The 12,700-nt window shown below is 47.9% G+C and overlaps 1 protein-coding gene across 2 annotated transcripts in view; it reads left to right on the forward strand.

Annotated features, from left to right (window-relative positions):
* Positions 1–12,700, forward strand: part of GDPD5 (glycerophosphodiester phosphodiesterase domain containing 5) — a 99,463-nt gene that overhangs the window by 36,406 nt on the left and 50,357 nt on the right. For both annotated transcript variants that reach the window (XM_041460405.1, XM_041460404.1), the window contains exon 2: positions 2,826–3,000. In XM_041460405.1, the coding sequence (XP_041316339.1) occupies positions 2,884–3,000 (117 nt within the window). In that variant the 5' untranslated portion in view covers positions 2,826–2,883. The remainder of the gene's footprint in view (positions 1–2,825; positions 3,001–12,700) is intronic.

Below are 12,700 nucleotides of genomic sequence, written 5' to 3' on the forward strand. Positions count from 1 at the left end.
AAGTGAGCTGGTTATTCAGCTCTGAGAAGCTCATAGCCATTGGCAGATGATGCATCTTGAAAGTCAAGGTTGAGAGCATGAGTGGGTTTGTGCTTTCTATTTTATATCTTCCCCCCTCCCTCCCTCCTGGTGCACGTTGCTGGATTTGAATAATTAATGCCTGTTGTCTTGCTTCCTGTTTTCATTTCTGTATGTAATGCTAACCAGCAGTGGGCTGAATCATTCATAGGCTGCTCTCTCCACCTCGGCAGCTGGAGATGTCATGGGAACAGTGACTGGGAGGTGCTGCAGACTTTCTGCTGCTCCCTTGACTCCCTTTCTGGAAGCAGGAGCAGTAAGTATTGAGCCCATGCTCTTGGCCAAGGCAGGCTCTCTGGGCAGATGGTATCAGTGTGGTTTCTCTCCCTGCAGCTCCTGTTACTGCTCAGGTGTCCGTGTGCCTGGAGGGGAGGGTGCCTGCTGGCTGTTGTCCTTTCCCACCTGTTTTGGGCTTTGATGGGTCCGGTTGTGATGCTCATGGAGAAGAGGGAGTGATTTTTGGCTTGGTTGTGCCTCATGCAATTACACAGTAGTTAGGAGTGGATTTTTTTAAAACTAGTCTTAGATATTTTTTTTTTGTCATTGTGCTTTTCCTGAGTTTTTATGGAGAGCCTGGAATTCTGGGCTCGCACAGTGCCTGCCTTTGCAGTGAGAGGAACCAGGGTGGGAGCTTCACTTGGTGTCTTACAGAGCCTTTTCAGCTGTCTTTTCCCTTGGGCACTGCCAGGGATCCAGGGACACCACAGCTCCTCTGAGGAGCACCCTGTGCCAGGGCCTGCCCACCTCCCAGGGAAGGATTTCTCTCCTGTCAAAGTGATCAAATGAAATACCCAGTGAAAACTTTTGTGGATGGAGCTGGTCTGTCTGCCCTCCTGCCTTGCAGGACTAAAGCAGGAAGAAGTGGAAACCAGGAGAGATGCTGTCCTTTAGAGAGGAATTAGTGCAGGATTACTTGGAACAGCTTCAGCCTTCTAGGTTTTCAGGGTGGGAATAAGAGCTTTGGCTGGGGAGTTGTTAATAGGCTGTGAATGATTTTTACATCTTGCACAGAGCCCTCAGCATCTTGTACATCACGCTTGGAATCTTCAGGGCAGAGAGAGGATGGTTTAGCCCAAGACCTTTAAACAGCATCTCCAGTTTTGCACATCCTCGGTGTCTCCGTGCCATTGTGACAGGTTTTGTGGGAAAGCTCATTTCCTGGGGATGGTCTTGAAGCTGAAGATGGGGAGGCAGCCTGAGCGGTGACTAATGCTGAGCTTTATAAATAGCAAGAGGAGAGGTGAAGGGCGGGCACAGGGAGGTGACCTCGACACGAGGCCACCGAGGTGGCACAGCAGCAGCACGGGGGGGATGCGAGCAGCAGACAGCTCTCGTGTCAGGCTGGCTGTGCCCGTGCCTCTGTCCTGCTTGTCACCCCCAGGGGACGAGCAGAGCCACACGTGGGTGCGTGGGTCGTGCCCACCTCGTGTCAGCGCCCCGAGCAGCACGGGGAGCTCTGCTGGGAGCACAAAGCTGCCGCTGTGTCTGGGGCACAGGGAGGCACAGGGCTCTGGGGACAGCCTGGTGACAGGAGCCACAACAACCTCCTGGCCCTGGGATGCTGAGTCCTGAGTACAGCCAGGGCAAGGCTGTGCCGGGCTGTCAGCACGGAGTGTGAACGGACACAGACAGGAGCTGGGAGGACTGAGCTCTCTGTGTCCCTGCTGACATTTCCAGACTCCAGCATCCCCTGGTGCATCAGCTGGAGTGAAAAATACAGTCAGCCCTGCTTTTGGAGGCTTTCTTCCATGGGATGTGTCAAGGAAAAGCTTTTAGGTGGCTGGTTAATCTCCCTAAGCCCAGCCACGCTTTGCTGATGCCAGCAAGGATGTTGCTGCTCATCTGTCACAGCTTTGCCCAAGACCTGAGCCCTGGGAATCTCACATGTAAGGAAGCAAAGTATTTCCCCTGAAGAAGGTGGGATTTACACACCCTGCACTCTCAGGAAAGGAGGGCAAGCTCAGCTGCTGTCAGACTCCCCTGCCAGCCCGCTGGTGATGCACACAGCACAGCGTGGGGCTGTGGGTGCACACCTGTGCTGCAGGAAGCTGTGGGAAACCTGTGGTGTGGGATCAAGCACAGCATCCAGCTCTGCATCCTGGGAGTGCCTGAGAGGTTTATGAAATATCTATAGTATGTATTTTGTGTATACACACTCTATATTCCATGTCCTGTGCAGGGCCAGAAGTTTGGTCCTGCTGGATCCCTTCCAGCTCAGGATAGTCCCTGATTCTGTGATGCCCCTTCTGCAGGAGGCATGGAAGTGTTTATTCCTCGTCTGGGACTGTTTTGCAGGCTCCGTGGGATGCTGACATTAAACTGCTTTAGCTTGGCTCAGCTTCAGCGTTGTGGAGGTCTCTGAATCAATTTTCAGGTTTTCTTGCAGCTCTGCCTCTTTACACTTCAGTCACTCAGAAGAGCCCAATCACCTGGGCTGCAGATCCTCACCCTCCTGCTTTTGTCCTCACGTGGCTTTCCCTGCCAATAACTCCTGCAAACACATTTGCTTTTGGTGGTGTGGGAGAAGCTGCAGCAGGAAACCAAACTTGCAAACTAATTAAACTTCTTGGTCTTGTTGAGTAACGAGTGGGAGATGCTGGCAGGGCTGGGAATAGATGTGATTCCCATCCCTGCTCTCAGTAGCCAGAGGACACGGTTAATTATTAAATTGCTTGTTAATGTATCGAAATATCGCTCGGGATTTTAATTTCCTTTTTTTTTTGTTGTTGTTGTTTTCTGTGCCGCAGGGCGCTCCCAGGAGCTGATGGATTAGTGGCAGCTGGCTCTGGAGGGGCTGGAAGGAGCATGGTTAAACACCAACCCCTGCAGTACTACGAGCCCCAGCTATGTCTGTCCTGTCTGACCGGGATCTACGGCTGCCGCTGGAAACGGTACCAGCGGTCACATGATGACACCACCAAGGTGAGCAGGGGACAGCAGCTGCCTTCCACCTCTTCCCTCTCATGCTGGCTTGTGGCTCTTGGTGGAAAGGATGAAAGATTTGGCTTTTTTCCTTATTTATTGGCTCGGATGGTTGATGGCAGTTGTTGACCATGTCTCCATTTGGTTGATGTAGAGATGGGCACAGTGAGGTTGGTCGTGGGGCTCCAGGGGATTGAACGTGCCCAAATCTGTTTGCATTGTGGTAAAGGAAACATTTTCCTTGTGTTTTTTTTTTTTTTTTTTACTCCTGCTGGTGCTTGCAGCAACTTTGGCTGGATATGTAGGTCCTGTGTTTCCGCAGCATCCCTGCCTTTGTGGTGTGTTTCAGTGGGCACGGTGGTATTTGGCCCCAGAAGGGACTTGGTGATCTTGGAGGTCTTTTCCAACCTTTTTGTTCCTGTTCTTGTGTGTGACAATGAGTTTGTAGGTAGGTGAAAAGGGTGCCCAGAGCAGCTGTGGCTGCCATGGATCCCTGGCAGTGCCCAAGGCCAGGGACAGGGCTTGGAGCAGCCTGGGATGGTGGAAGGTGTCCCTGCCATGGCAGAGGTGGCACTGGATGATCTTTAGGGTCCCTTCCAACCTAAATCCTTATGGGGTTTGAAGAAAGGCAACAGAAGGTGAGAGCAAGCTGGGGGTGAATGGGAAAGCTGTTGGAGGTGACTCTGTCTTCCCCTGGATAAATACAGATTGTAAGAGCTCTGCCAGAGGGCATCCAGGCTCAGCTTGCACCTCCCCTCTTGTTCTGGGCTGGGAGATGAGATCTTGTGATGTGTTGATAAGAAAAGTGTGAAAATATTGCTGTCAAAACCACCCTGTTACATCTGGGTAAGGATTTTGTTTTACTGTTCTCCTGTACTCCCATGTTGCCTGGGATGGTTTTTTAAAGTGTACTTACAAGTTAAATTTGGTGGTTTTTTCTTTCTTTAAATCCTGTTTCATCTGGAAGTGCTCCCAGTGGACCCTTTGGTTGCCTTTTGAATGCTTAATTTCGCTCTCCTATCGCTTGGTCCTGTTTTTAAGCCTATAACCAGGGATCTTCTTGGCTCTGGAGTGCTTTTCCTCTTGGAAAAGCAGCTGTGAAGGAGCAGGCAGGGCTGTGTGGCAGGTCCTGTGCCAGAACTGCTCCTGGTTGTGAATTGCAGCCGTTGTTGGCGGTGCAGCATGGCTGGGAGCTCCCCTGTGAGTTGGAGAGTCACGCCTCGAGTTTGTGCAGCCTAAAAACAAATTTCCTTTTGCAAAGTAGGAATGTTGGTGCTGTTTTCCCTCTGATTTCAGCTTGGTCTGGGTGACCACTTTAAGCCAGCAGAATATGGCAGTTCTTAGCTAAAAATTTACAGAAAAATCGCCATGAATTTTTCAGTGAAATCTGCCTCTGCTTGCGTTACCAAAAAATACCAGTGGCAGCTTTCCAAGTCTGCTTGGAATTTCCATTGGTTTTTGCTAGTGCTGGAAAGGAATTAGTTCTGTTTAAAGGTAGCTGATCCAGGCTTAAAAACAAGTCCAGTCTGAGCTGGTGTTTTTTAAGTCTTTGTGAGGCCTCAACTTCCACTTGGGTACAAGAGAGATGGAGACAGCAGCAGGAGTAGGAGAAGAAAGCCTAAAATGAGCTGCGGGCTGTGTTATCTGCTTTCTTGTTCAACATCAAGCTCCCCAGAATAAAAGGCTTTCATCCAAATTTGGATCATGACCCAGCCTTGCCTCCATGGTATCTTCAGCTGATGCCTGTGAATGTTTGTTGTCTCAGTTGTGCTGCACCTCAACAGCCACAATTTTAATGATTCCTTTCTTTTTCCTTCAAATGTATGTACATCAAGCTTTCTACTCCACGTTAACAAATTGAACGACAATGAGAATTTTAATTGGACACCCGAGTTCTAGGTTTTTTTTTTTTTTTGAGAGGCAGCTTGCTGGAATTGTTATTATCTTTTGCTTTTTTCTGACCTTTAAGAATGAAGAGAGGGGCTGGAGGCACACAACCGATATATCTGATCTCTTTTTAAAATTTTGAACATTTGCAAAATTCCTTTTTTTTCTATTGTGGGCCCTCAGCTTTAATGGCAAGATCCCCTTTCATTTTTTTTAAAATGAAAGACACATGAAGGAGGAGAAATGGTCTTGCTGAGATTCAGATCATTATAATCTCTGTAGCTGGTGTGAGGAAGGAATTTCTGATCTAACCACAGCTTGTTCATCACATATTCAGCCAAGAATATTATGAAGTCAGTGCATGGAAGCAATTTTTTTTTTATTGCTTCCAAACCCCTGTTGTTTGTACACAGCAAATATCCCACCCTGGAAATCATCCTGGGTGGGAGAGGGGACAAAGATTTCCTCCCAAAGGAAACAGCAATGATAATTTTTTAATCTATCCAGTAAAAAGAAGCCACTTTTATTGACTGGCTGGGCTGAGCTGTCAAACATGGTCTTTCTTTCTAACACAAATCTCCTAATCCTCTTCTTAATTGCAAGTTGTCTGAACTGTGAGGATGTGGGAGGGGGGAGATATCCAATAAAGCCTCTCCCTGCCTTTATCTGCTGCTGCTCATGTAGCTGCAGATCTGTAAAGGATATATCGACCCCTTCCTATGAACTGGGCAGTCCCTGTCAGGATTGATGCCCTTCAAGTGAGATGTGTGTGATTGCAGATAGTCCATTTGGTTAAATGCATCACATGACCTCCAACTGAGGCTTCTGATGGCTTTTTGGGGTCCTTTTGTGCAGAGATAAACGAGGAGCTGTGATCCATCAGCATAATGAATTGCAGTGCTGTGTCTGGGCTGCGAGTATTAATTCACTCTCTGGTGAAATGCTCTTGTAATTCCCGCTTGGCCAGAGCAGTGAAATGACCTGAACAGATGATCTAAGCCACGGGCTTTGGAGCTGGGACTTTGTCAGGGCTCGTTCCCAAATGGCCAGAGGTCACTGGTCACAGAAATTGCTTGCTTTGCTGAAATCTGCCATTAGAGGATGGGCTCATTTGCCCTTTTCCGTGTGTTTTTCAGTCTGTGAGGGTTTCAGGCCATAGGCCTGAAGGCACAGGAGCTTTTGAGGGAAGGGGGCTCTTTCAAGGTTGTTTGATTTGAGGCTGGGCACTGAAGCAATGGATGTGACCAGTGACTCAGAGCTGAGTCCCCATGAATGGATGTGTCCAATTGATGGGCTAAATGCAGGGAAATCCAGTCATTCCATTAAATATCAATGTGTTTTTTCTTATTGTTCCTGAGGGTGCCCCCCTCATCAGAGGGGTCTGGGCTAGATGATCTTTCAAGGTCCTTTTCAACCCAAACTATTTTATGATTCTATTTTTTTTTTTTCCTCCATGATGCTTGGAAATGAAAGCAAAACCAGGCTGTGTTTAGGGTTTTCCACATCACTTAAACATCTTGTAAAATTCACCTTTGAGCCCTTCACTTTACAGGGGGGCTGTGAGGTGGATGATTGTCCAGGGAAGCTGTGACAGCTGAGCCAGGCAGGAATTGCATTTGCTTTGTGTGGTGCCTTCAGGCCAGACTTTGCAGAATGTTACTGGTTTTAACTGGGAATAGCATATTTTGGCCTTCATGAAGGAGCAAGACCTCTCTTAGACAGGGCAGGATCCTGTGGAGGACTGGCAAGGAGCAGAGAGGTGTTCCAACCTCAGGAACTGGGATTAACCTGCCAGGACCTTGCTTCTCTTTGATTTCCACACCCTTCTAGAAAGGTTGGGATGAACCAGCTTGTTGTGTGTCAAAAAGCTTCCCTATTCCAGCAAAGCTGCTTTGAAGGATGGGAATTCCCAAGTCCTGGAAAGCCACAGGGTTAGAGCCTATCTTGTGGTGCACCCTAAATATTGTCAGGGTGAGGATGTCTGATGCTGAATTTGTGGTCTAGTCCTGATACAGGCAGAATGCCTGTGGGGGAGAGTCTGCAAAACCCATTGACTGCGGGGCTTGGGCTGGGATTATGGGCTCAGACTGATTAACATGCCCTGGGATTTGGAAAGCTTTGGAGGTGTCAAAGCTTTTTCCTGCAGAGCATCTGCAAAACCTGGCTTTGGGCTCTGAACTGAGCTGCAGCTGGAGAAAGGGGGAAGAAAAAGGGGGCAAGGAAGGATTTTTAGGCTCTCAGAGCCAGCCATGTGTTTTTACAGGGATTTCTCCCCCCTGGACACCTGGGTACAGCAAAGCTCCTCCGCTCTAAGCTGCAGCCACTCTCATAAAATCTTGTTTGGTTTGAATGTGCTCAATCAGCTGCTGGTTTAACCCACGTGGGAAAGCCTTTCCAGACTCTCCCTGTGAGTTCCCTGTAAAGGTTTTGACTGGGATACAGTTAATTTTCTGCACAGCGGCTGCTGTGGTGCCAAAATCTGGTGGATTTTGGGCTTGTGAGCGAAACAATCTTACAGCTATTGCTGGAGATTGTTTACACAGCATCAAGGGACAATATTTTCTGAATTCCCTCCAAGAAGGGGGGAAAAAAATTGAGGTGGTTTTTCTGCTTGTTTTCCTAAACAAGTGTTCTTCCTCTCAGCTGTGTAGTTGTTATAGTTAGACTTCTACAAATGAATTACATAACTCCTTTTTCCAAAGAAGCAGTGGGAACCTGTGATCCTGGTAATCCCGGGTTAATTAATTGTGTTGGTCTTTACTCAGACATTTAGTCCTTTCCCATGTGTGGAGCCATGAGTGTGAATTTTGAGGAGAGAAAATGAGAAAAGTGAAATGGCATTGACATCATGGAAGTTTGGCTTATGGGAGTCCGGATGTCAGAAGTTCTCTGTCTGACCTTGACAGAATAGTGAAAATTTGTGGCTTTTTTCAAGAGGAGCCTTGATTTTCCTCCCCCAGAGGGAAGTGAACGTGACCTTGCTGCCCTTGAGTTGGGCTCCAGTGATTTACTTCACATTTGGGGTTGAATTTGCCAGTGTCCTGCTTCACCAACTCTGCTTTTCCAGCCTCTCTCATGAATTCCCAGGTGTCCTGGAATGGATCCAAGGACACTTGGGCTGTGACAGAGCAGAAAATGTTGGAGAGCAACTTTGCAGCTTTGTGTCCTTCCTGGGTGGCTGGATGCACTGGGAGAGTGCAAGGGCCAGTGGAAAAGGCTTTTGGTCATCCTTCCTTTTTTTTTCTATCCAAGTTGAAGGTATTTTTTCTGTCACTCGTGAAAGACTTTGTGGAAGTGCCTCAAGGATGCTTGTGGTTCCAAAATGACCACGAAAATTAACTAGATAGGAAGGAAACCTGGCCCCAGTGGGAGTAAATTAATGAAATGGAAGGAATAGGAAGGAGCAGGGTTAGTTTGTGGTGATGCTCCTTGAGAAAGGTGGAAGAGGAAGAGGTGGAAGCTGGGGGAGGAACTAGTCTGGGAGTAGATCATAGAATAGTTGGGTTGGGAAGGACCTTAAAAACCACCTAATTCCACCTTCCACTGTCCCAGGCTGCTCCAAGCCCTGTCCAACCTCACCTTGGACACTGCCAGGGATCCAGGGGCAGCCACAGCTGCTCTGGGCACCCTGTGCCAGGGTTCCCCACCCTCCCAGGGAACAATTCCTTCCCAATATCCCATCCTAACCCTGCCCTCTGTCAGTTCAAAGCCATTCTCCTCTGCCCTGTTCTTCCAGGCCCTTGCCAAATGCCCCTCTGTGAAATAATGGTCAGCAGGGAAAGGAACAACTTGAAATCTGTGAGGTGTGGCTTTCCTGGCATTGGTCACAGGACATTTCAGTCATCTGCCAGTTTGTTGTTTGGGAGGGGACTCTGCTGCTTGTGAGGTCTGGGTGGGGATCCAAAGTGCTTGGGTTCCAGGAATGCCTGTGGTTTTAGGAATTGGGAACCTCTGTGCTGCTGACATGTTTCATTAACAAAATTGATTAGCAAAGCTGAAAACTATAATGACTCTTCTTTGTTGGCTGTGAAGCTGATCTGTGATTTTTGTTCACTGTCTCGTGTGCTCCTCTGGGAAAGGAAACTTGGATTTAGGAGTGTTTGGTAGCAGATTTCAGCTTTTTCTCCAGGCTGTTTCTAGAAGAAGTGTGGCCAAGCTCCAGAGTGGGATTTCAAGGGTATAACCAGCAGCTTCTTGTCTATGGCTAGAGGTTTTAATTGTTTTTTGGTTGTTACTCTTTGTACTCATCTCAACCTTGAAAATTTTTTTTTTTATTTTTTTTTTTGCCTTTGTGCCATGTCTACAGTGAGGTGTTAAAAGCAAAGCTGGTGAACTGGTCTGGACCCATAATTTCCACTTGACATGCAGTTCTGAGCCTTTATTTGGCAGATACTTATTTGCAGATGATGTCAGCAAGCACTTGAGAGTCAATTGACTGCAGTGAAGTCAAATGAGGCCCTTTTGCAGGGAGAACTATGGAACAAAAAATGAAACAACTGAGGCTTTGTTTGAAGTGTCCATTTGCAGCCTGTGACTCCTGGAAACTGAATCAACTTCCTTGTGAGCTCTCCTGAAGGCGCCTGCAGAGTCAAGGTTGACTTTTGGGTGACAAAAAGCAGTGCCAGTGACCTTGGGTGGTTGTTGGGATTGGGCTGCCTGTGCCAAGGATGGCCCTGGCTCCAAGGAGAGCAGCTCTTGCCTCCCTGCCCATCAGCTGGGGGTTCTGAGGCTGCTGGGCAGCCTCTTGATTTGAGGGTGATGTGAACAGCAGGAGTCTGGAGACTTTAACATCCCCTTTATCCCAAAGTGTCCTTGCTGGGCACCCAAATTCCCAACCAAATTCCAATGGGATCAGATCAGCTGGGTGCTTAGCAAAGGGAGAGAAAGGAGACCCCAGTCCTTGTCCCTTTCAGCAGAAACCAGCCCTTCTCTTGGTTGCAATCAAGAAGAGACCTTAAAGATGAGGTAATTCCAACCTTCCACTGTCCCAGGCTGCTCTAATCCCCATCCAGCCTGGTCATGGGCACTGCCAGGGATCCAGGGACAGCCACAGCTGCTCTGGGAACCTGTGCCAGGGCCTTTCACTCTCACAGGGAGGAATTCCTTCCCAATATCCCATCTGATGATGCTTGGGGGTAGAGAGGGGCGATTTTGGTGTTGATGTGTCAGCTCTTCGCTCCTTTCAGCACACAGCTCTTTCGTTCTCGCTCACTGCTGTCCCCATCACATTTGACATTTTCTCACGTGACTTTTTGTGGCCTTTCTGGCAAAACAAACCTGGTTCCTGTAATTCAGAGCTCGCTGTGGTGCCTCACTGGAGGCTCTGCTGGCTTTGTCATGGTCACACCACCCCACATCCTGGGCAAGCCACCCCTGTGTGCCTGAGCCTCCTCGTCTGGCTCTTTTCCTTCCCCAGCACGCTCTAGAGCCCCAAGTTGTGTCAGAAATGGGGGTGTAGCTGAGCACTATCTGGAAAGGATCTCTCATTTCACTGCTTTTTTTTCCTCCTTGAGGTTGATGCAGTTTTACTCTGTGTGTGTTTGCAGGATTTAGTAGCTGTGTGCTCAAGTCTGACCAAATTATTTTGCTGCTGCCATCAGGGATTCCTGCTTCTCCAGCCACAAGTGAGGGATAAACAGCACAAGGCCAAGTGGAACCTATGATGGACCAGTGTCTGTCATGTGCTGGGCTTGAAATACCAAAGTTTTTGTGTGATGAGCCAGCTCCAGCATTTAAATTTACTCCCAGGATGGCTGATTGTTTATTTTCTTTCCCCAGCGTTTCACCCTTGAGATTTAAAAAATAGTAATGAATAAATAAGCCAAGCTTCTGCCTCCTCTCCGGAGGGATGCTGCCTTTGGACACTCCGCTGCTGCTGGGCCTTGTGGCTTCATTTGGTTTTCCTCTGGCAGTGCAGTGAACCCATTTAAATCTCTCTTAGGGAAAAATAGGTAAATCCCTTCCATATGTCAACTATTAGAAAAATACATGACTTCTTTGACTTGCACAAAGCATCCCCTTGTCTGGCAGATACAGGAACAAGTGCAGCCTTGTTTCTGGGAAGACAAGCCCTAACCTCACGCTGGTAAATCTGACATGTCCACAGTTTCAGGCAGTCTCTGCTGATGTCAGCTGTGCCTGTACAAGCTGGGGAAGACCCTGATTTTATCAATTTTCCCCTCGAAAGAGAGAGGCACTTCAGTTTTGCCTTGCTCTAATTATTTTTTTATTCTAGGCCTTCAGGTCACTGGGTTGCCACCAAAGCTGGGGCAGAAAGCCTTTGGCACATTAGCCCATTCAGTGGCTTTTGTCACCAGATGTGTCTTTGCCCTCTGGAGCATCCTGTGGGATAAATGAGGCTGTGTTGTGATGGGGCAGCACTTTGTGGAGCAAAATGTGAGCGCTCAGGATTTGCCAGCTGGGTCAGCCTTGAGGTCACCCTGCCCCACATCCTGACTGTGCTGGGTCAGGGATGGGCTTTGGGAGGAGCAGGGATCAGCCTGCTGTGCCCTGGGCTCCTTCCTGCTCCCTCCTGCCCTGTGCCCGTCTTGGCTTGGACACAGATGGGATTTTGGGAATGAATTGTTCCCTGGGAGGGTGCAAGGCCCTGGCACAGCTTCCCAGAGCATCTGTGGCTGTCCCTGGATCCCTGGCAGTGTCCAAATCCAGGCTGGACAGGGTTTGGAGCAGCCTGGGACAGTGGAAGGTGTCCCTGCCATGGCAGGGGTGGCACTGGATGGGCTTTAAGGTCCCTTCCAACCCAGCCCAGTGTGGGATTCTATGAAAGAGGACTCTGGAAAAACATAAGACACAGCTTGGGGGAAGAAGAAGGGAGGATGAAGGGCAAGGAAACGAAGCAGTGCAGTGGTTGGATCCAGTCTGATCCAATATTTGTCTGTTCTTCTTGATTTTAATTAACTGATGTCCATCAAGTTTCCTGAAGAGTGGCTGGAGAAACCTTTCCAGTTTAATAGATAAAACCTGACAAGTATCTTAATTGGAAAAAAGATGTTTTCTGGTGAGATTGCTTTGTGTGGACACATGGACTTCTTAGAGAGATAAAAAGGAATTACAGTTATTCCTGAGCACACTCCCTCTGAGAAATGGAGAATTGGAGGTGGTCCCAGGGACCTCCTTCCATATATTGTATTTTCACATACTTTTTCATTTAGGGTGTTGTTCAGCTGCTCTGAGTCTTTTGTAGGACACAGGCAGAGCTTACCTGCTTGGGATTAGAAACTAATTCAGGATCATTACCTTTTGGCTGTATTTTTAGCTGAATTTCTGCTGGTATTGCACAAAGATTTTTTTTTTGGTTTGTTGATTGTTTTTTATTTTGTGATAAATAAAAAATGGCTTTTCCTGCTTTCTTTGAGTTGGACAGCCTATGATTGTGGAATGTAAGAGCTCCTTTGAAAGAAAAGTGGTTCTGAAGTTACAGTTAATTTTCACCAACAGCAGCTGTTGAAAACTGGGGTTGCCACTACTTGAAACTTTATTACTGGTCTTGGGATGGGAGGATTTAGGGATGGGGCCAGTCTGCCCTCTGCAAATGTATTAAACCAAATATACTGGGAGGTGGCTTGGTGTGTTGTATAAAAGGAAACTGAGAAAATCAAATAAAAGGAATCTTTGTGCTCAGCCTGGGCTGAAGTGGCAGCCAAAAAATTTAATGCAACCTCTGCTTTTATTTTGGCATCTTTGTACCAGTTTCACTGGGATGAACCCACAGGGCTGAACAAAGGAATAGCTGGAAAATTCATTTCTTTGGGATTGAAGACAAATTCTGCTCAGAGTTGTCTCTCAGTTACTC

Source organism: Pyrgilauda ruficollis, unplaced genomic scaffold, assembly GCF_017590135.1.
Source record: "Pyrgilauda ruficollis isolate IOZ18807 unplaced genomic scaffold, ASM1759013v1 scaffold143, whole genome shotgun sequence".
Classification (NCBI taxonomy): domain Eukaryota; kingdom Metazoa; phylum Chordata; class Aves; order Passeriformes; family Passeridae; genus Pyrgilauda; species Pyrgilauda ruficollis.